Source organism: Erythranthe guttata, chromosome 12 (genome assembly GCF_056151865.1).
Source record: "Erythranthe guttata isolate IM_541 chromosome 12, IM_541, whole genome shotgun sequence".
Classification (NCBI taxonomy): Eukaryota; Viridiplantae; Streptophyta; class Magnoliopsida; order Lamiales; family Phrymaceae; genus Erythranthe; species Erythranthe guttata.
Window position 1 is genome coordinate 17,138,951 of NC_142544.1, and position 19,872 is coordinate 17,158,822.

The 19,872-nt window shown below is 33.1% G+C and overlaps 3 protein-coding genes across 4 annotated transcripts; 1 reads left to right on the plus strand and 2 right to left on the minus strand.

The window, feature by feature from the left end:
* The first annotated feature begins 80 nt into the window (after window positions 1-80).
* On the plus strand, window positions 81-2,021 carry LOC105967688 (small ribosomal subunit protein uS4y). The gene is made up of 3 exons (XM_012992307.2): window positions 81-279; window positions 704-1,085; window positions 1,564-2,021. Exons 1-3 carry the CDS (start codon window positions 252-254, stop codon window positions 1,745-1,747), a joined length of 594 nt encoding a protein of 197 aa, XP_012847761.2. The 5' UTR covers window positions 81-251; the 3' UTR covers window positions 1,748-2,021.
* Window positions 2,022-8,159: 6,138 nt separating this feature from the next.
* On the minus strand, window positions 8,160-9,119 carry LOC105967486 (uncharacterized). The gene has a single exon (XM_012992085.2). The coding sequence runs from the start codon at window positions 8,946-8,948 to the stop codon at window positions 8,421-8,423; it is 528 nt and encodes a 175-aa protein (XP_012847539.2). The 5' UTR covers window positions 8,949-9,119; the 3' UTR covers window positions 8,160-8,420.
* Window positions 9,120-16,421: 7,302 nt separating this feature from the next.
* On the minus strand, window positions 16,422-19,360 carry LOC105967648 (F-box/kelch-repeat protein SKIP11). 2 transcript variants are annotated; one of them, XM_012992259.2, is made up of 3 exons: window positions 18,890-19,360; window positions 16,798-18,199; window positions 16,422-16,690 (listed from the first exon to the last, which is right to left on the minus strand). In XM_012992259.2, exon 2 carries the CDS (start codon window positions 18,144-18,146, stop codon window positions 16,821-16,823), a length of 1,326 nt encoding a protein of 441 aa, XP_012847713.2. In that variant the 5' UTR covers window positions 18,147-18,199; window positions 18,890-19,360; the 3' UTR covers window positions 16,422-16,690; window positions 16,798-16,820. The 2 variants fall into 2 exon arrangements, with proteins under 2 accessions (XP_012847713.2, XP_088682608.1); XM_088826482.1 differs by having other exon boundaries at window positions 16,675-18,199; window positions 18,890-19,014.
* Between the last annotated feature and the right edge of the window lie 512 nt (window positions 19,361-19,872).

Consider the following 19,872-nt stretch of genomic DNA (forward strand, 5'->3'; position numbering starts at 1 on the left):
ATAATTAAAACAAATAATAATTAAAAATAAGAAAATAATTTAATTAAGGGGTAAAACGGTAAATATAAATCTTTGTGGTAGAAGCCCAAATACACAATTAATATGCTTGAATTATTTTATAAGAGGCCCGCCCATTAGAGATTTGGAGTATAAGAATGCAAGTCGCCGTTGAACTCGCCCATCAGAAACCCTAGTTTTTCATTTGTACTGCGATCAGCTGGTCGGACTGAGGTCGTCACCGGCTGAAAATCATGGTCCACGTCTGCGTTTACCGCAACTGTAAGTGCCCTACCTTTTCTTCGATCAATGCATCTGCATATATTCTGTAATATATATATATATATGATTGTGAATTGTGATTAACTGTACTTCATGGTTGCGACTGTGTATAATTGTTAAATTTCCACGTTTTATATGTTTTTTCTTCCTCTTCTGCTGAATATCTGATCGATTTTAAGGTGTGAAGCTCCGGTTTGGTTTGATACATCGCTGATTTTTGTTTTAATTATTCTTCAATTTAATAGTTTTGTGCCTGCATTATATGATTTTCGATTGAGTTTCCTGAAAGTGTTAAACTTTTCTCGTTAATGAGATCAGTAAAATTTGTTTGATGCCTACAATTTAGTAATTGTCACCGTAAGTGAACAAAATGTATGCAAATCGTGCACGAACTAACAATTGAATTGATATCCGTGCGTGCCAGATGGCAAGACTTTTAAGAAGCCCCGTCGCCCCTACGAGAAGGAACGATTGGACGCCGAGTTGAAACTGGTAGGAGAATACGGCCTAAGGTGCAAGAGGGAGCTTTGGAGGGTACAGTATGCACTGAGCCGCATAAGGAATAATGCCAGGAATCTTTTGACTCTCGACGAGAAGGACCCTCGTCGTATTTTCGAGGGCGAAGCCCTTATGAGGAGGATGAACAAGTACGCACTTCTAGACGAGAGCCAGAACAAGCTCGATTACGTCTTGGCACTCACTGTTGAGAACTTCCTCGAGCGCCGCCTTCAAACTCTTGTTTTCAAGGCTGGTATGGCCAAATCCATCCACCATGCTCGAGTTCTTATCAGGCAAAGGCATATCAGGTATACATACATCTATGTAGATTCCCTTATAGACGTTAAGCTAATTAGAATGCGTATTTGAATGAATCGTAAATTCTAGTCTAGATTGGACTGTGCATTCATTCATTGTGCTTTGAATTTTTCTCTCTATGGCACCTTGCTAATGTACACTGTCTATGGAATTTTCTCTCTTCGATTGTGCCATTAGAAATAGACAAATCTATGGAGACCCTCTAGTAATGCTGTTTTTTCTTGTAATTATTAGCTTCACCTGTATTAAAAGCGCTGCTAGTCTAGATTCGGCGTGGTTTTAGCATATCCAACGTGGTTTGAAATTTTATCTTTTATGTGGATTGCCTTTCTCAAAGGTGTTGGAATTCGCCCTCCAGTAACGCCATTGTTTCTTGTCATTAATTTTGTTTTTCTTTCGTCAATCTTTGCGTTCCGATACAAGAGTCTTATCTATATTTCCATTATATTGTTGTATTTATATTTGCAGGGTTGGAAGGCAAGTTGTAAACGTGCCCTCGTTCATGGTAAGGGTGGATTCTCAGAAGCACATTGACTTCTCCCTAACAAGTCCGTTTGGTGGGGGCCGCCCTGGTAGAGTGAAGAGAAGGAACCAGAAGTCAGCTTCAAAGAAGGCTTCTGGTGGTGATGGAGACGAGGATGAAGAGGAGTGAAAACCTTAATTAGTCGATGATGGTTCATACTATTGCTTGTTAAGTAGAATTATGGTTTTGTCTCTGATGCTAGTCTTGTAGTGCTCGTGTCTCATATAAATTATTAGCGGCTTTGGTTGAGATATTTCGATAATTAGGAACATTTCAAATTTGTCATTTTTTTTTTTCGTTATATTTATGTTTAAGTTGGACTCTTGAATCTTATTATACGAAAAATGTTAAAGTTGGATGATTATAAGTTAATGATCTTTTATCATAAAAACTAGATTCAACCTGTGTCCAAAGTTACTAATACTAAGTAGTATTTAGTAACTTTAGCAAATTGCTGCTTTGGTTTGTCTTTATAAATTATTGTCTAAATCTCCAAACTTTGGTAGATCATTCTGTAAGCAGTATTGTGATCAAATTAATCGAACTTTGGTAGGTCATTCTGTGAAGCAGTATTGTGTCATCGTTGTTACTACGCGCGGACCTAAGTTATTATAAATTATAAGCAAAAAAGGTGAAAAGTGAGATTCTAATAAATTTCCCATGCCTATGGCAGACACGGCACGGCCCTTTTGCCATTACATCCTGTCTCTTTCTTTCTTTCATTTTTTTTTTCTCTTTCTTTTATTTTAAAGAATTTCTTTAAAGTCTTACCCTCCATTATTTAATATTTTTACACAAAATTGAGCAAAATATATTATGTTTTTTTATCCCAAAAATGAGATAGATCATATAGTTCGAAATTATTCAAATAACTTTATACGATTTTATATTATATTTAGATCCGGTTTGGTTGATACTATGAAATATGATTAACTAAATAATTCGACTAATTTAATCGTTGCATGAACTTGTAGTTGTAGGAAGATGGATGAAATTGTTATGTTGTGTATTTTTCAAGACTCCTCTTTTACTATATTTGCATTAATAATTCAAGGTAACAATTTTTGGTGTAACTCTTATTCTAAGAGGAAATTCGATTAATTAGACTTCAATATTGTGAACGTGCATAATTACAATGGGATTATCTTGTAGACCACTCTCATTTCCAAATTATATAAAATTAATTACCAAAAGGATTACACCTTAGGGGAAAATCCCTCATTTTGAAAATATTTTGACATACCCATGGGCCACCCTAAAGTCCTTATAATACACTTTTAAAATCAGTTTTAAACCTAGTCAATCACAATCGTCTCTCTCTTCTTCTCTCAGATTCAAAATATCGCCTCCATATATTTTCAACCGGCGAAATTGCTTCCCGGAGTCATAACTCTCTCTCCGGTGGTCGGAATTCCTCTTGTGATCCAGCTCTTTCTTTCGGTGGTGATTTCATTCAGTTTGGAGCGCTCATCTGTTTCTGCAATTTTTTTTCATTCGACGACGGTGGTCTTGCCGGAGGTGTATTTTGTGGTCCACCATTCGAAATTTGACGGGCTACCCACCGTTGGATTCCTCTCGTCGAGATCTATATTTTGATAGTAATTTCGTTTATTTTTATGTTTTCAGATTTATTTCTATATTTTTTTGCATTAGTGCGTGCGCGGAACCGTGGGTGGTTATTAGCGGCGGCTAGGGTTTTGGTAAGAGGCGAGGGAGGTGAGGAGTCACTGTCTGTTTGATTTAAAATATGTAGCATTTTCCAGCAATAACCTCTCTCTCTATCTCTCGATCTCATAGTGTTTGTTGATTTTTGAGTGTTTTGATGTTTCTCCATATTTTGTTGGTTTTCACTAAAGTAATTTTTATTTTATTTTTTATTTTGCAATTGCAGCTTAATGAAAGCCATTGATCTACTCCTTGAAGGTGTCAAAAATTTGGTTGAAGTTACATGTAAAGCAGTGCTCAACAAACTGTATGCATTACTATACATATAGTAACATGTAGTTACATATGCATATATTTGTGTATTTTCGATTTGTATTTTATTAATTCTGAGGTGATTTATAATAAAAATATTGAAATTTGTAAATTTTTGTTGGGGTTTATGAATTTCTTTTGTATAAGCCAGTATTCTTGTGTATATACAATTGATCGACTAAAAATATGGGTTAAAAAAACGAACATAACTACGAATTACTATAGTTACATGTAGTTATTTTCAGTACAGTAAATATATTGTTTTGAAAATTAAAAAAAAAAGTTAAAAAAAAATTATTATTATTTTTTTTTTAAAGTTAAAAAATAAAAAATAAATATATATATAAAAATTTGACAAACAGGTTTATTATTTAAAAAAAAAAGAAAAAAAAATAATAAATAAATCAGCGAAAATGATAAATGCAGGACCATAAATGCTTGGCCGAAAATTGCATATAAGGGTAGTATAGTACTTTCGCTTCTCTAGGGTATGTCAAGGATGATTTGAGCTTGAATTTATCTTTAGTTTATTTGGTGGCTATGAGTATGTAAAATAATCCCAATTGCAATATTATAAGTTAGACACAATCACGGTTCTCGAACCATTGATTCACTGTTCGAAATCGTTCAACGATCTAATCAACCGCCGCTTCAATTTTTTTTTTTTTTTTTTAATTTTTTTTTTAATTTACATATAATATGTTTGTCCAAGGCAAAAGCAAGATGAAGTTAGTCAAAACAATATGAAGTTAGTCAAAACAATAATAATAAGGAGCACAAATTTCAGCCCTAATAAGTAATCTATTACAATACATTTTTAGGGCATGGGCGGCTATATGTATTGATTCATTTAATTATATGCCACATTTTTTCCTATAGTTTAATAAATAATGTTCTTTTACTTATTTGTTGTCTTGTATGATGATATGTTAGTCTTCTTTTGATTGTCTTATAATTGAGTACTTATCTTTGATATATGACATAAAGTGTAATATACAGTAACCCGAGTTGAGATTTTGTCTTCGTGATTGGTTTATGTTCCTCACAATTTTCCGAGTCTGCAAAATTTAAATACGAAAAAAGAAATCCGGGAACACATAATTATTAATAATCAAGACAAAGGACTTAGAATTTTTTTCTTATAAATACAGATACCTTGAATTCAAATATGTTATGAATTCATGGTGTAGATTTGAAACTTGATTTGTTCGTCTATGCGAGCCTGCATTTTTAAATGCACCGGATGCCTCTAGTCTCTTATATAAACACAAATTAGGGTTTATTTGCTTGCTAATTTATTATGGGCTTTTGAGTTATTAATTGATGATTTTTCTCAAAATTTAGATGTCTATAGTTAAATATACACTAATAATTTCTCAAAGAATCCACAATAATACACTATTCAAAAAATAATGTTTTTTTAATAAAAAAAATTAGGAAAAAAGGAGGGCATGCCACGTGACAAATCAAGAAGCAGTCAAATTGTTCTTGTGTGAGGAATCCCATTTGGATTTGGAAATATATATTGATATGAGAAATATTTTTTCAAAGTTTATATTTTAGTGCTCTTTACAGCTATCATGAATATGATACATATATTATATATATGCTCTAGTAAGAATAAAAACTATCAAATGTCTTTTTCTTCTCCCCCCTTTTTCAATTTTTTTAAATAATTATTTCGACCCATTAATTATATAAATATATAAATATTCTATTAAATTTAATCCTAGTGTACAAGAACTCATTTAATTTCAGCAGGTGTGGTTGGCAGAATTCTGAGATGAATGAATAAGAAGAATTTTGAATTTATTCATTTGACTGATTCTGATATATATCACAAATTAAGGCAGTTTGTTAAACACCCTTCAAGATTAATTTTTTGGGGGAAAAATACAGTTTTCGTCCCTCACATTAGTATTAATTTCACAATTGGTCCTTTATGTTCACAAAAAAAAAACCATTTGGTCCCTTATGTTTCAAAAATTCAACACTTTTAATCCTTTCGATCAATTTTACGTCAAAACTAACGGAATTAAGCGTGTGCCCATCAATGATGTAACTGACAGACTAACGGTAAATTGACCGAAATGACCAAAAGCGTTAAATTATTGAAACATGAGGGACTAAATGTGTTTTTTATAAACATAGGGGACCAAATGTGAAATCGGTGCAAACTTGATGGATGAAAAACATAATTTTCCCCTTTTTATTTATATCAGGACAATCATGTCTTCGCATATTATTAAAAGTCTAATGAGGCAATTTAGTTAAAGAGTTTACGGTGAAAATACGTCATTCTTCTCCACTTCATCCATCCTCAAAACCACGTCTATTTCCTAAAAATGGTGTTTCTTCCTCTCCTCCACCTCTCCCTACTAGTCCATAGCTGCCGCCCCCTAATTTTCGCCAACCAATGCACTAGAAAAATGTTATACTCGTCGGTTTTAATCCTCTTTTTCAGTCTAGAATGTATATTTTCAGTTCAATTTTTCAAACTATACTGTTCATTTTCAGTGTAGACTGTCCATTTTCAATCTTAATTCTTCAACGAAATTGTCTATTTTTAGTCTAAACTCTCCGACTAAGTCAGTTCAAGTATGAATTTGTCCCTAGAACTAATTGTCAACAAATATAAACCACAACATGAAGTTAAATATCAACCATGGCCGGTCATGGAGGAATTGATAAGATGATAATGATATATCTGGAGGTGTGACACTAGTGCAATAAAATAAATTGTAGATATCTCAATTATTTTTGGATCACAACTTTATATTATTTGGCAACCCACCACCATATATTCCTATAGATTTTTGTTTTTTTTTGTTTTTGGAATAATAATTTCAATGGCAAAATTCTACCTCACTAGTTATATAGAGCATTTAACATTTTACTATAGATTGAATTTATAAATTGATTGTATTAATTCTATGTTGTCTACTTAGTTATTTGATAAGATGTGTAGTTCTTCTGTAGTATTACTATCAAAATTATTAAAAAAAAATAGTATTGATTGTATTTTCTTAATAATATTCCTAATTTAACAATAATCATATCTTAATTGATAATATTTTAGAAATATGTGCAAATCACGGCCAACCCTGAGGTATGGCCAAATTACGAAAAAACCTTCTTGTTTGGATAATTACAGCTAACCCCCTCCTTTTAAATATTTTTACATAAAATTTTTGTAATTCGATTATTTACCGAACCAAATCGTATATTCAGTTCGGTAAACGGTACGAAATGTTGGCGTACCGAAAATTTTGTTTGATTTTACTGATTAACATCCCTTAATTTACCTCTGGATGGGTTTTTTGGTAAGATAGTACATAATTGAAGGGGGTGTCTGTAATTACCCAAACATGAGAGTGGTTCTCGTAATTTGACCATAATTTAGGTAGTCGTAATTTACCTTAGAAATGTTAATAAATGATACAATTCACTAATAACCTAAGTTTTTTTTGAAATATTCACGTAAGAAATATAGGAAAAAAAAAAGTAGAAAAAACGATACCGACACTTTTGGTATTTCGATTGAAGGCACCTTTTGCTTAAAAAAAACCAAACCGTCCCCACCCAACGAATACCTAATTCAGAGCCTTAATTATTACAAATTGATATCTTTTATTATTACATTGCATACAAAGTTATGAAACATCAAGTCCATAGTATTTTTATTTTATTTTGAATAAATATTTAGTAATTAGTTACATAAGAATTAATGTATTTTATAAAGTATTAAAAAAATGACCATAAATATTAAGGAAGTAGTTAAGCCATCAAGGGTGGTCGGTAGTTGTGGTTCGACGCCAACTAGACAAGTAACGGCAATTGAACGAAAAACTTGCAGGCCTCGAATTAGATAATAGTACACGAAATAATAACGCTACATAGAATTGACCGCATAAGTTAGAACCATAATTTTTTCGGATTGGGAACCGAGATTTTCAGACGGTCAACTAAAAATTTAGGAGTCCGGGGCGGAACTTCCTTATAAAATGAGGCGATTTGTTTTTACAAAAGAATACAAACGAGTACATGCTAATTTTTTTAGGAATTCATTAGAAAAAATATACAAAAATAAGTAAAAATTGATAAATTTAGAGCAACTCCAATGGAGTTATCAAATAGAGTATTCAAACATTTAACTCCCATTTACATACTTAAAAATAGAAATATTTAACTCCAATGGGGTTATCAAATGAAGTTTCCATTTTGATAATTCACCTTTTGGTTTGTAAAAATAATTGGTGGAAATTGAGTTATCAAAAATATAACCTCCTAAATATCCAATAAGAACTTTACACGTGGCAATTACAAATAAAACCACCCATAAACTTCCAATTGATAATTAATTTGATAACCATGGTTGGAGTAGATGAATTTTAAATTAATATTAAAATAATTCTCAAATATCAAATGAGTATTTGATAACTCAATTTTAATATCTAGCATTGGAGTTGCTCTTAGTAGTATATGTTCCAACAATAGTATTTTAAGTTGTAATAATAAATACGATAAAATTAATAAATTTACACAAGACTATGGAGAGAAAAAATGAAAATCAAAGGGGTCCAAACACATGTTTAAAAAAATTAGGGGACCCTATATTAAATAAATAATTCTACTATTAGATACGGGGTAACATCTGCAATACTTCAAAAGAAGAGGGGAGAAAAATGAAATAACCCAAAAAGCGCCTCCATTATTTCTTTTACTATAAGTCCCGCTCCCAGCCCCTAATCTTTTTAAGTTTACCATTAAAACCCCCAAATATTTCCTAATTATCATTTATAACCCCAAGAGAGGGGCATAATTGCTACATAAAAAGTTCAGACTGCAACACAGTATAGTAATTAGCAGCTTCGTCCTCAAGTTCCCAAAGCCCATTATAGTCATTAATTAAACTAAAGGGTAATTTATCTTCAATATTGACATTTTCGTCCATTCTATTTGGAATCCCTAGTTCGTCATCGGAGGCTTCAAAAAGATGCCTCATGACAGATTTCACGCCATCATTTTCATCAGCTCCGGCGCCGCCACCACAGGTGGGGTGGCCGGACAGCTCAGCCTCCCCCACCGACGCCTCGGACGGCGGCAAAGAGTCGAAGTCGTCATCATGTACAAGCGTGGTGGTGGTGGTGGTGCAATTAGAGGAGACGAGTTCTTGCTGGAGGGTTGTGTATATGGCTGACAGGTCATGGCTCAGCTCACGGCTCGGCTCTTGGCTTGGCTCTTCTTCATCGAGGAGGTGAAGTATGGTGTTGTATGGCTTTTGGCGCTTTGATGAGTAGTCTTCAATATGGGATTCTTGATCTCGAAGGCGTTTGTGAGGAGTTTCTGCCATTTTTTGGTAAAGAGAGAGTTGTGTAGTGTTGTGAAGAGTTGCAGAGTAGATATGTAGAGAGAGAGAGAGAGAGATGAGGAGAGAGAAGAGGGATGGAAAGGTTTATATAGAGAGAGGGGGGGAGAAGTGGAGTTCCGGTCAAGATTGAGTAAAGATAGAGAAAGTGAGAATCATTTAGTACCATTTAATTTAGAGTAAAAAGCAGTTTACCCCCTAAATTAAGACCGGTTTTGCGCTTTGCCCCCCAAACAATTTTTTTTTGCAAAATTTTACCCGAACTCGATATTTTGTTGCACGGTGGCTATTTTCAGGCAAGATCCACCGAAATCTGAAACATGTGCAGATCACGTGATTTTGAAAGGGGCAAAGTAGTCTCTTCACTTATTTTTTCCTCTCAACCATAACCCTTCGTTCTTTCCCCCAATTCTTTCTTAAATTCTTTCACATTTCCAGTCTCACTCAATGGATTGAAATTCAGATTTTTGTTGTCTTCCTAAAATCTCGATGTGCAGATTTCGTTTCTCTTATTCTTTATCATTCAAATTGAAACCTAAATAATTTTATAAAACCTAAACATAAAAAAAAAAAAAAAAAAAAAAAAAAAATTCTCTGAAACAGCCGCATCAATTTGTTTGGTGGGCAAAATTACAAATTCTAAAGAATGGGTCAGAGTTGAAAGAAGAAGAAGACGAAGGAGCGGGGAAGAGGGAGGACGCTGAGATCGAATCAGTGGATTTTTCGGCTAGAATTTCAGAATTATTAGCGGCAATTGAGTTATGAGCGTGCCGCATTTTCTTATTTTTCTTGGAAACCACACTGCCTCGACCACTCTGTTTCCACCACCACCACCACCATTTATGACCTCTTTAACCTCTTCCTTTGTGGAGAGATAAAGCTTCAAGTTCAATTTTCCTGCCTCGTCCTCAAGCCCACGGACACACACAAAAGGTTGAGAAGAAGAAGAAAAATGGTGGTAAAAATTTAAGAAATCCGCTTGAATTTTGAAGGGCAATAACTAAACTAAGAAAAAATGGTGGAAAGAACAAAGTTTGGCATTTTTTTGTGGCCGACGGGATGGTGGCAGGCTGGCAGCTGTCGTTTCTTTTTTTTTTTCTTTTTTTCTTTTTTTTTTAAATTTTATCTTTTAATGATTAGTTTATATTAATATATATATATGATATAAAATAATGGACAAATTTATCCCTACAAGTTTCACGTGCAATGCACATGATTTCCCATTCCGGTCAAAATTGCCGGAATATTCCTTTTAGGAGGCACCGTGCAATAAATTAATGAGTTTAGGTAAAAACGTGCAAATTTTTTTTGTTTGGGGGGCAAAGTGCAAAACAGCCTTTAGTTTAGGGGGCAAACTGCTTTTTACTCTTTAATTTATTGCCTTGGTTTTGTGTGTGTTTGTGTATTCAAGATTCAAATCGGACGGATCGGATCGGGAGAAGTCGAATGGATCAGATCGGAGATCAACAACTTTTATGAAAGGATTCTATTTTTTTTTAAGTGAAACACTAATTTCAATCGTGTTCCAAACAAATTCGGAGAAATTGAGTTAGGAATATGTTCAGAAATCGCAAATTATCGAATCTGGATAGGCGAAATTTATAAAGTATATTTTTTATTCATCTAATATTAAAAAAATAAAAATAACAATAATGATATTATAAATGTAAGATTTGAAAAAATTGGGGGTTTTGGAATTATTTATAGATATTAAAATCGGATCAAAAAGAGAAAGAGTGTTTATTCTATGCAATACCGGCAAATACACCTGATATATCTTTACTATTTATATACACATGAACACTCAGATACCTACATTAGTGTGTGTTGGTCAACAATAAAAATTCATCCGATGTAATTTTTACCGGGTGTAGCATAGAAATAATATAGAAAGATGGGATTTATTTATTTTCTTGATTTGGTGTGTTTTTGTAGGTGTGAGAGATAGAGAGAGATGTGTGTGAGAGAGATGGTTGGGGATGAGGTGAAGAGGGCAAAGAAGCAAAGGCGATGGATGCTTTGACAAAAAAGAAAGTAAATGGGAAAAGTTAAAGAGTTGGATAATAGATTTATGCTAAGCTACTAGCTACCTACTTTTTCACCAAATTTAGAGGAAAAATCTAATGGCTCGTAATTTTTATTTTTTTTTTAAATAAATAAATTCTGATTCAAAGGGAGCTATCATAGGCCCACGAGACAATTACCCCACCACCTTTTTAACTCCTAATATTTTAATATATTTATATAAATTAATATATTTTTCAAACTAGTGTTTAAAGAGCATTTTTAGTGTACAATTTGGTCACACGCGTGACAAAATTATGACTCCCAACCACTAATTGACTATAATTAACACATTTCTAAATAAAAAAGGGCAAATTACACTCAGACTCTGTATGCTAAAATAATTTTAAGGTCCGTGTGGTATCAATAATTACACTCACCCCCTGAAACATAGTTATAAATTCTAATGGGGTAATGAATTCGATACGTTATTTCGGTAGAGTTCCAACGGACTTTTACTTTTAGCTAGTGTTGGAGATAATATAGAGTTATGGGGTGACATGGCTTCTCTAACATTTCTTAAATCACGCATAACTCTTTGTTTCTAACTATGCTTCAGGAGATGATTGTAATTTATTTTAGTATATCTCAAGGATGTGGATAGAAATAGAATTTACCCTACAAAAATCCAATAGTAAAAAGTTTATTGTAATAAGAGACTTTACAAGTAGAATGGTGAGATCTACTACCTAGAGATAGACTTATTAACTATTAACAAAACCAATAAACCTACATAAATTCTAAAAAAAAATCATAATAAAATGATAAAAATAACCTCCCATATTAATTATTTCACAATTAATTCCATTAAGAGAAGGGCGAATTTTAGAACAATACATGTTTTATTTGAATTTTAAAGTGACAACTATTTAAAGATAAATTTTTTTTTACCAAAACCTCAAATAAAATGCTAAGAAAGACTATTGAACTATAATAAATTCATGGAAGCGAGGCGTTTAGTTAATACATTTTTTTAATATAATAAAGGAACCCGCAATTAATCATATATATATATATATATATATATATATATATATATATATATATATATAGGTGCACTGGTCGGGTTGGGTAAACCTACACTTTCGTATAATAATTTACAAATCGTACGAAAAATATAAATCATATTAGGAAAATCACGTGTGACAAACTCCACCAAACGAGAATTAGTACGGCTCTGTGTAGCCTCGAAAGTTAGGTTGACCCTTTCCTTTGTATAGATTTATTTGCAGTATTTAAATCGTGTAGCTGCAATAGTAATACAATTCACGAGACTCAAGAGCCACTTCACAAGATATTTAATGGACAGGACAAATTGGGTACATTAATTTTAGCTCTATTTGAAAAAAATAAAAAATTAATTAGCTTAAATTATATATTTTTTTAGAAGAGTTTATTATTTTTATGTTTTATAAATTGAATTAATGCTCTATTTAATTCACAATGTATATTTTTTACAAGAGTGTCGGTCACATGTCGTCTTCTGTCTCCTTCACATCAAATTTGTATAAATTTAAATAAAAAAAAAAAAAAAAAATTGTATTAAAACTAAAACTACCGATCCATCAAGTTGAGTCAAGTCATGATTTCTTGTTGTATTCGGGAACACGTACACATTGATAATTAATATTTTAATTAAACAAGTATATATATCCTCCACATGCATATGGTTTATTGATAAAAACACGAAAAAAGTACGAATCGAATCAAAATCGGGTTAAGTTGTTGGCGGAAACGGGCTTGAAACAACTTCAATCGGTTGTAACTTGTAATGGTTCCGAGGACGATTTAAGTCGTGTAGATAGGTTAATATATATGTTCAAAAAACGTCTTACGTAGTCGAGTGGACCGAAAAAGAAACTCTTTGTAAAGACACGACACAATATGTATTAATTTTGGCCGGCCTTTCTCCAAATAGTTCCAGTATCGGGATCTTTCATTACTACCCATTCAGTTCGTGTGCGTACGTGGGACCCACCCCCTGCTTTCGCAGACCGCGTTAAAACTTATTGGAATTTTTATTGAGCTTCAAAGATTGTGTTTGAACTTAATTTCATAAGCAATTGAGTCGGGTTCAAACAAACTTCAATTGAGCCGAATATTATTTTTGTACAGATTATATTATATTCTTGAGCCGATCAGTTTCACAACCTTTCGAACGAAAATATGTGTCCGAAATTTTTCCTTTATATTAATAAATTGACCTCAAACTCGAACCGAATATCAAATAAATTGATTTGATTTTCACCTCTAAATTGTATGATATATGGAACTAAAATAATGTTTTGAGTTATTGAAGTGAAATTTGAGTGGATCTAATCGAAATTGGGCCATTTTCAAAATTTGAGAACCTATAAATTCATTTCGATACCAATTTTTTGACAATTCCATACTATTAAAAAATCATGAACCTTTATATTTTTCATTTTTTTTTTCAGTTTGTGAGAAAAATACAGAAAGGGTACTTTAGACAATAAATCAATTATTGAACCGCTCATAGAACAACTATACAATTAACTCCCTCAGAAGATTGATTAATGTCAATCCATGCTTATATAGATATAAATTATACATTATTATTTTCTTTATTAAGAGACATTATTCATTATTAATTAGGGTCTTTCTAGGGTGAGATCCCATGTTCTAAACTTTTATGAGATACCCCATTTATATTGCGCCACGTGTCCCTGCCCAAAAATCCAATTTTTCCTCATTTACGTATTGCCGTAAATACCCTTCGTATAATTACTATTTTCAAAAAATCGGCCATTATATATTATTAATGTAATGTCAATTTTACCCTCTATATTTTTAATCAATTTTAAATATATATTTATTGCTGAATTAAAATTTATAACGTCAATTATATCATTATTCGTAAAAATCATTAAACCACCCATCCAAAATTGCATCAACCTGAATTCGAACCTGTGACCATCTGAAAACATACAAGAATACTTACCATTAAGACACAACACATAATTGACAATAAACTAACAATATGGATATATATCACAAAGCTACAGTTTATAATTGTTATAAAACTTATATAAATAATGTTAAATAAATTATTAATTCTCATATAATTATTATTATTATATATTAAAAATATCCCCTACTAACAAATCTTTATATAATATAATTTAAAAATCTAAGGAAATGTTATTCAACTCGTGTAATTTAAAAATTAATTTTGAAAGAATTTGAAGTTTGAATTGAATCGTAAATTGTAAGATTTAATTAAATCGTAATATTTGAATCAATTAAACTCGTGTGTTTTCAATTAAAAAACAATATTCAAAGACTTGATCGATTAAGCTCAACTCATTTCAATTCGTAGACAACATTCAAATATTTGAATCGGTTAAACTCAATAATTTACAATAGCGTATTAATCAATTTGTGTATAGTTAAAGTTTAGTAACCTTTTTTTATTGAATTTTATCATAAAAAATAATAAAATTTAATCGGTAAAAATCGTAAGATTTAATCGGTTCATGGTTAGATTAAATCTTACGATTTACAATCTGATTCTTACGATTTTACGAATTAAATTATTATTTTGTTGTTAAAATTGAATTAAAAGGATAGTAGACTTTAATTATAAATAGTTAACTCGATTAATACGTTATTGTCAATAGTTGAGCGCGCTAATGAATCGATTCAAATATTTGAATAATGTTTACGAATTGAAAGGACTTGAGCTTAATTGGTTCAAATATTACGCTTTGATAAAATATTATGATTTACGATTAGGTTCTTACATGTGTTAGGAATTAAATTTATTATTTTTATGACAAAATTAAATTAAAAAGATATTAGACATTACTTATAAATAGTTAAATCAATTTTGTAACATGTTATGTCAATAGTTAAGCAACCGATTCAAATATTTGAATAATGTTTACTAATTGAAATGGTTTGTACTTCATCGATTCAAATCTTACTAGTTGATTAAATTAAATATTAAAAGAAAATTCACAATATAGTATTTGTAGTATATAGTTTTATTTTAAAGTAAGAAAACTACTAATTGGAATGAGTTATAATTTTTTCTTCTTCTAAATAAACATATTATTTTATTTTTTATTTGGATTTGTCACACTATCGATTTAATAACATAAGTGAGTTTGAATTAAGTTATGCATTTTTTTTTATTTAATTGAGCATTCTTTACATTTTTAAATTGTGGATTTTATTAATACTTCTAATTTTATATAATTAATGATAGATGTTTGACGTATTGAACTGCAATTCTTTATATTTTTCAAACTTTATTTCATTAAATTTGTTAATAATTTATTTAATACCATTTAATAATATTGAATGTTGCAATTAATATTTGCATTAACAGTATTTATACAATTATGGTTAAATATTTTATAATAAGTTAATGTGCTTGGATGGTTAGGAGTGATAAATTTATTAAGTGGTCACAAGTTCGATTTTCAATGAATGCGTTTTTTTCGATTATTCATCAAATAAAACTCAATCACAATGAATTTAAATTAATTATTTAATTAAAATATAGTAGGGGGTAAATTAGACAATTCAATGTTAATCAATTTTATATTAATTTAATAAAAAAAATAATCGAAGGATAATTTGGTAAAGTACTTCATTTTTTAGAACATAAGCCATGTTATTTTCCTAGGGTCCAGATTTAATCTTAGAAAATTAATGGTGATTAATGCATATCTCATAAAAGTTTAGAACATGGGGTATCTCACCCTAGACAAATCCTATTAATTAACAACATAATTACTATACACGATACCAATTTCGATATATTTTGTACACAATAACTTTCCACAACATTTTTCGAATCTGTTTCATAAAGTTTCCCAATACATTCGAAAACACGTTTTTTGGGTCGAAAATTTCTGGGGAGAAAAATAAATAGTTTCGAAATAGGAACGAAAAGATTCCAATCAAAATCGACAGAAATCGAAAATCACGTTCCTTGCATAATCAAGAAAGCAAACAAAACCAATAATAAATATATTCTCTTGCCCATCCTATTTGCATTTAAGTACAAAGAGTAAAGCATCCTGTTTTTCAGGTAACTACTTTTGCCAGCATCCATAAATTCAAATATTATTCAGAACACCTAATTTTAAGGTGAAGAAATGTTTGTCCGTACCGACACGGCACAAACTTCCACCGCGATGCAGTTACATAGTAATCGAAGAATGTGGTGGACGAGTATACCCGCAACTTTAAACGACCGAAATATACAAGAATAAAAGAAATATATTGGGGTTTCGATTTTCGTTTTAAATGTCAAGAAAACATCGAATCCGAACAAGATTCATCGTTGATTATAGAAATTTGTAAGAGTTCGAAACTTTCCTATGATGCAGATCTAGGACCCTAGCAATACAAAGGCAATCGTGCATGAATTTAAGGTCGTCGATATTAACTACTACAAAGTCGAAGTATAATCGATTTATAGCCCGTACATTATATTCGAACAACAAATTCAGATCATTACATTGGCCATCATGTTTCCACCAAATTCTATATGTTTCTGTTTAAAAAAAGAAAAAAAGAAAAAAAAAAAGAAATCTATTTTCTTTGCTATGTGAAGCCAACTTCAAGAACTTTTCCGTCGTCACTCGACCGGGGGAGAAGACTATTCCGAATATGAAAACATCCATCAACTTTAAAAAGGAAGAAAAAAAAATATACTCAACGTTCAATTCGATCACATAATTCTTACCAATAAAACAACAAATTTAAAAAAAAAAAAAAGTTTCGGAAGAATTACCCGTTAGTAAAAGAATCGACTTTTCAGCATCCCATCACAGCACAATTATAAACAAAACTCCCCGACCGTTTCCTTCCAAGCAACTCCCACCGCGGCGGGCCCCCCTCGCCGGGAGCCCACGCATTAACCTCAATGAACCCCTCCCCGGAGTTGCGGGGCCCACCGATCACAATAAGCCGATCGCCACACGCCCTAAATGCCAAACCCCACCCGTAAGTCGAATCCGCCCGCTCTGGCAACCTCCCTATCGTAACCCACTCCCCCCTTCCCTTATCATACCTCCTCACCTCCATGTCAGCATAATCCGCGGCGTACAACTCATTCCTCACCACCGCAATCAACGGCGGCGCCTCGGAAGTCACCGGCGGCTCGTTATCCCTCGCCGCCGCACCGCCGCACACTGGCGACATATTCGGTATTTCCGTCCATGCCCCGGTCGCCAAATCATACTCCTCCCCACAAGTCAAAAGCTTCGAGTCAACCCCACCTATCCCTCCAACCACATAAAACTTCCCGTCCATAAATACCCCCGAGCACATTTTCCGACGCTTATTCATGCTCGGGAGGGTCTTCCACTCACCCGTTTCGGAATCGTACATCTCGGCCGAGGAGAGAATATTCCCTAGGGAATCGCAGCCGCCAGCAAGAATCGCCAGCTGGCCGAGGCTGGCGGAGCCAAACAAACAGCGGGGCCCATTCATGGTCATGCCGGTGGTCCACTTGTTAGTGAGGAGGCTATAACGGTAAATGACGTGCGACATTAGGTCACGACCAAAGACGAGGAGCTCTGTACCCACGGCTAAAGATTCTTTATCGGCGAAGATGAAGCAGTCGTTAGGGTTCATACGCGGCACATGCATCCAGCGGCGGCGGGCCGGGTCGAACGCCTCCCACTCTAACAGCTGGCATGCAAAGTACACCCAATGCTCGACGACCCCGTTTTGGCGCCTCAGTTTGTAGAGGGCCCCACTTCTTACAAGGGAACGAAAATTCCTGTTTAATGATGCGATGGCTCCGTAATCGGCTCGCGAGCAGCGGATAAGGCAGCTTATCGAGTTGTCTTTTCCTATAGCTGCAATTAATGAAGTCGAATCGGAATTATCGCCAGCGTGCTGCGAATCTGATTGTTGAGAATCTGATTGGTCGGTTGGGATCGGATTACTAACGGATAACGAGGGCTTTTTAACGATATGCTCTTCGTCGTCGTCACCGTTTGTTTCTAACGGGCGTTTGCTGTGATGGGCTTCGTTTTTTTCGGGGCGGTAATTAATGTGCCAATTATTATCGGCTTCTCTATCGCAGCTCATTGGGTAGTCCCTCGAAACGAGACAAGGTTGGTCTTCCAACATAACTGATTGGTTTGGACCGAGAGAAGCCAACACGAAAACCCGTGTTTTTCTCTCTGCAAAAACATTGGATGCAGAAAATCAAGATAGTGCGGCAAGAAGAAAAAAAAAAAAAAGGAATCTTTGCACATAAAAGGGAAGAAAGGAAAACAATGAAGCACAAAGCATAGGAATCATCAATTTTATTGTGCAATCAACAAACAAACAAAGCTCGAAAACCCGGATTACGATTCGGGGGCGGAAAAAAGGGGCAAACTTTACACCATTAACCGTCACTAATCTAAATCCCAATAACACAAAAATGGCTAAATTGAAAAAAAAGGAACGATCTTTGGACAAAATTCATCAATACAAGATGAACCCAGATTCAAGAACACATCAACACAAAACAAGAATCGATAATTTCGATCAATGGAAACATGCAGAAATCAAGAAAATCATAAAAACTGGATCTTTAAACCTCAGATCAAATAACAACCAGCTGCCTCAATTTTCACAAAAAAACCAAAGCGCCAATCATGCATTGGCTCAATCTACAGCGGCGACAATCAATTAGATTAGATCTATCAATAAAATCATCAGAAAACGGTTTTAATTTACCACAAAGGCGAATTCAATCAACAGCAAGCAAAACGAGAAAATCGCTGGAAAAAAAATTCATGAACTGAACAAGATTTGACGAAATCGATAAAAGGAGAAAGTGCAACAATTGACAAATTCATGAAGCAGCAATAAAGCGCACTTACATATGTGTGTATTGGGATAAGAAGAAAGAAAGATGGAGCCTTGACTGATTAAAAAAAACTATCTGAATTTAAACAATCCCTTTCCTTTTTTCCGCCCCCCTTTACAGGTATCTATGCATGTATGGAAACTCAGATTTTTTTTTTTTTTTTTTTTCTGTGTGTGTGTTTTATGGTTGTGAAGTGTGTGTGAGAGAAAGTGAGAGAGAGAGAGAGAACTTCAGTTTCAGTTCTTCGCGTTTGTAAGAGAAATAATCCTTTGGATTCTCTCCTGCAAATTAAAGCAGGGCTTTTTTGGACTTTGGCTTCGGCTTCGGCTCGGCTCGGCGCGTGATCTAGTGAGATTTATAATTTTTCATTAGTTGTTAATTATTTCAGGTAATCCTAAGATTATCTAAAGATGGAAGTAAATTCTAATTTGTGCACAAAAATAAATAAATAAATAAAAAAGGAAGGAGGAATATCTGAGTTTGTGACCTGTGATCAGAAATAGCAATACCATATATCCTTTTTACTGACAATTAATGTGGCCTACCAAATTTAAATATGCATTTGCTTTAGTCAGTAATTTATTTTCTAAATAAAAATTAAAATAATTGTCATTAAAATAATAATTATATTTGTTCTAAAAAGTGATTATATATAATTATTGAGAAAATGGAAAATGGTGTTTTTAATTTTTAAATAAGTTTTATAATATTAATATTACGGGTGAGAGTTGAGAAGGTGGTGTGGGACCCATTTACAGCTTATGTTCGCTTCTTCTCTGGTGGCGGAAGGGGGCCACCTAACACCGGCGACAAACGGTGGTGACACGTGGACTTTTGCGCTGGATTAAAGTATCGTGGCTTTGGACAAGTGGACTTTTATTTCCACCACGTTCCTTGTATGTGGAATTAGTGTCACTTGTATAAATATTGTAAAGTTTGGGGGTGAAATGCAAATCAGGAAAAAAAGTTTTAAACATGTTTTTTTCTAAACTTTAA

What these genes read in the sequence shown, in the direction of transcription:
- LOC105967486 (XM_012992085.2), bottom strand. Translation starts at nt 8,948, where the DNA reads ATGGCAGAAACTCCTCACAAACGCCTTCGAGATCAAGAATCCCATATT.
- LOC105967688 (XM_012992307.2), top strand. Translation starts at nt 252, where the DNA reads ATGGTCCACGTCTGCGTTTACCGCAACT. An exon ending in CGTCTGCGTTTACCGCAACT is followed by an intron (nt 280 to 703) that starts GTAAGTGCCCTA and finishes CGTGCGTGCCAG; the next exon opens with ATGGCAAGACTTTTAAGAAG. An exon ending in ATCAGGCAAAGGCATATCAG is followed by an intron (nt 1,086 to 1,563) that starts GTATACATACAT and finishes TTATATTTGCAG; the next exon opens with GGTTGGAAGGCAAGTTGTAA.
- LOC105967648 (XM_012992259.2), bottom strand. Translation starts at nt 18,146, where the DNA reads ATGTTGGAAGACCAACCTTGTCTCGTTTCGAGGGACTACCCAATGAGC.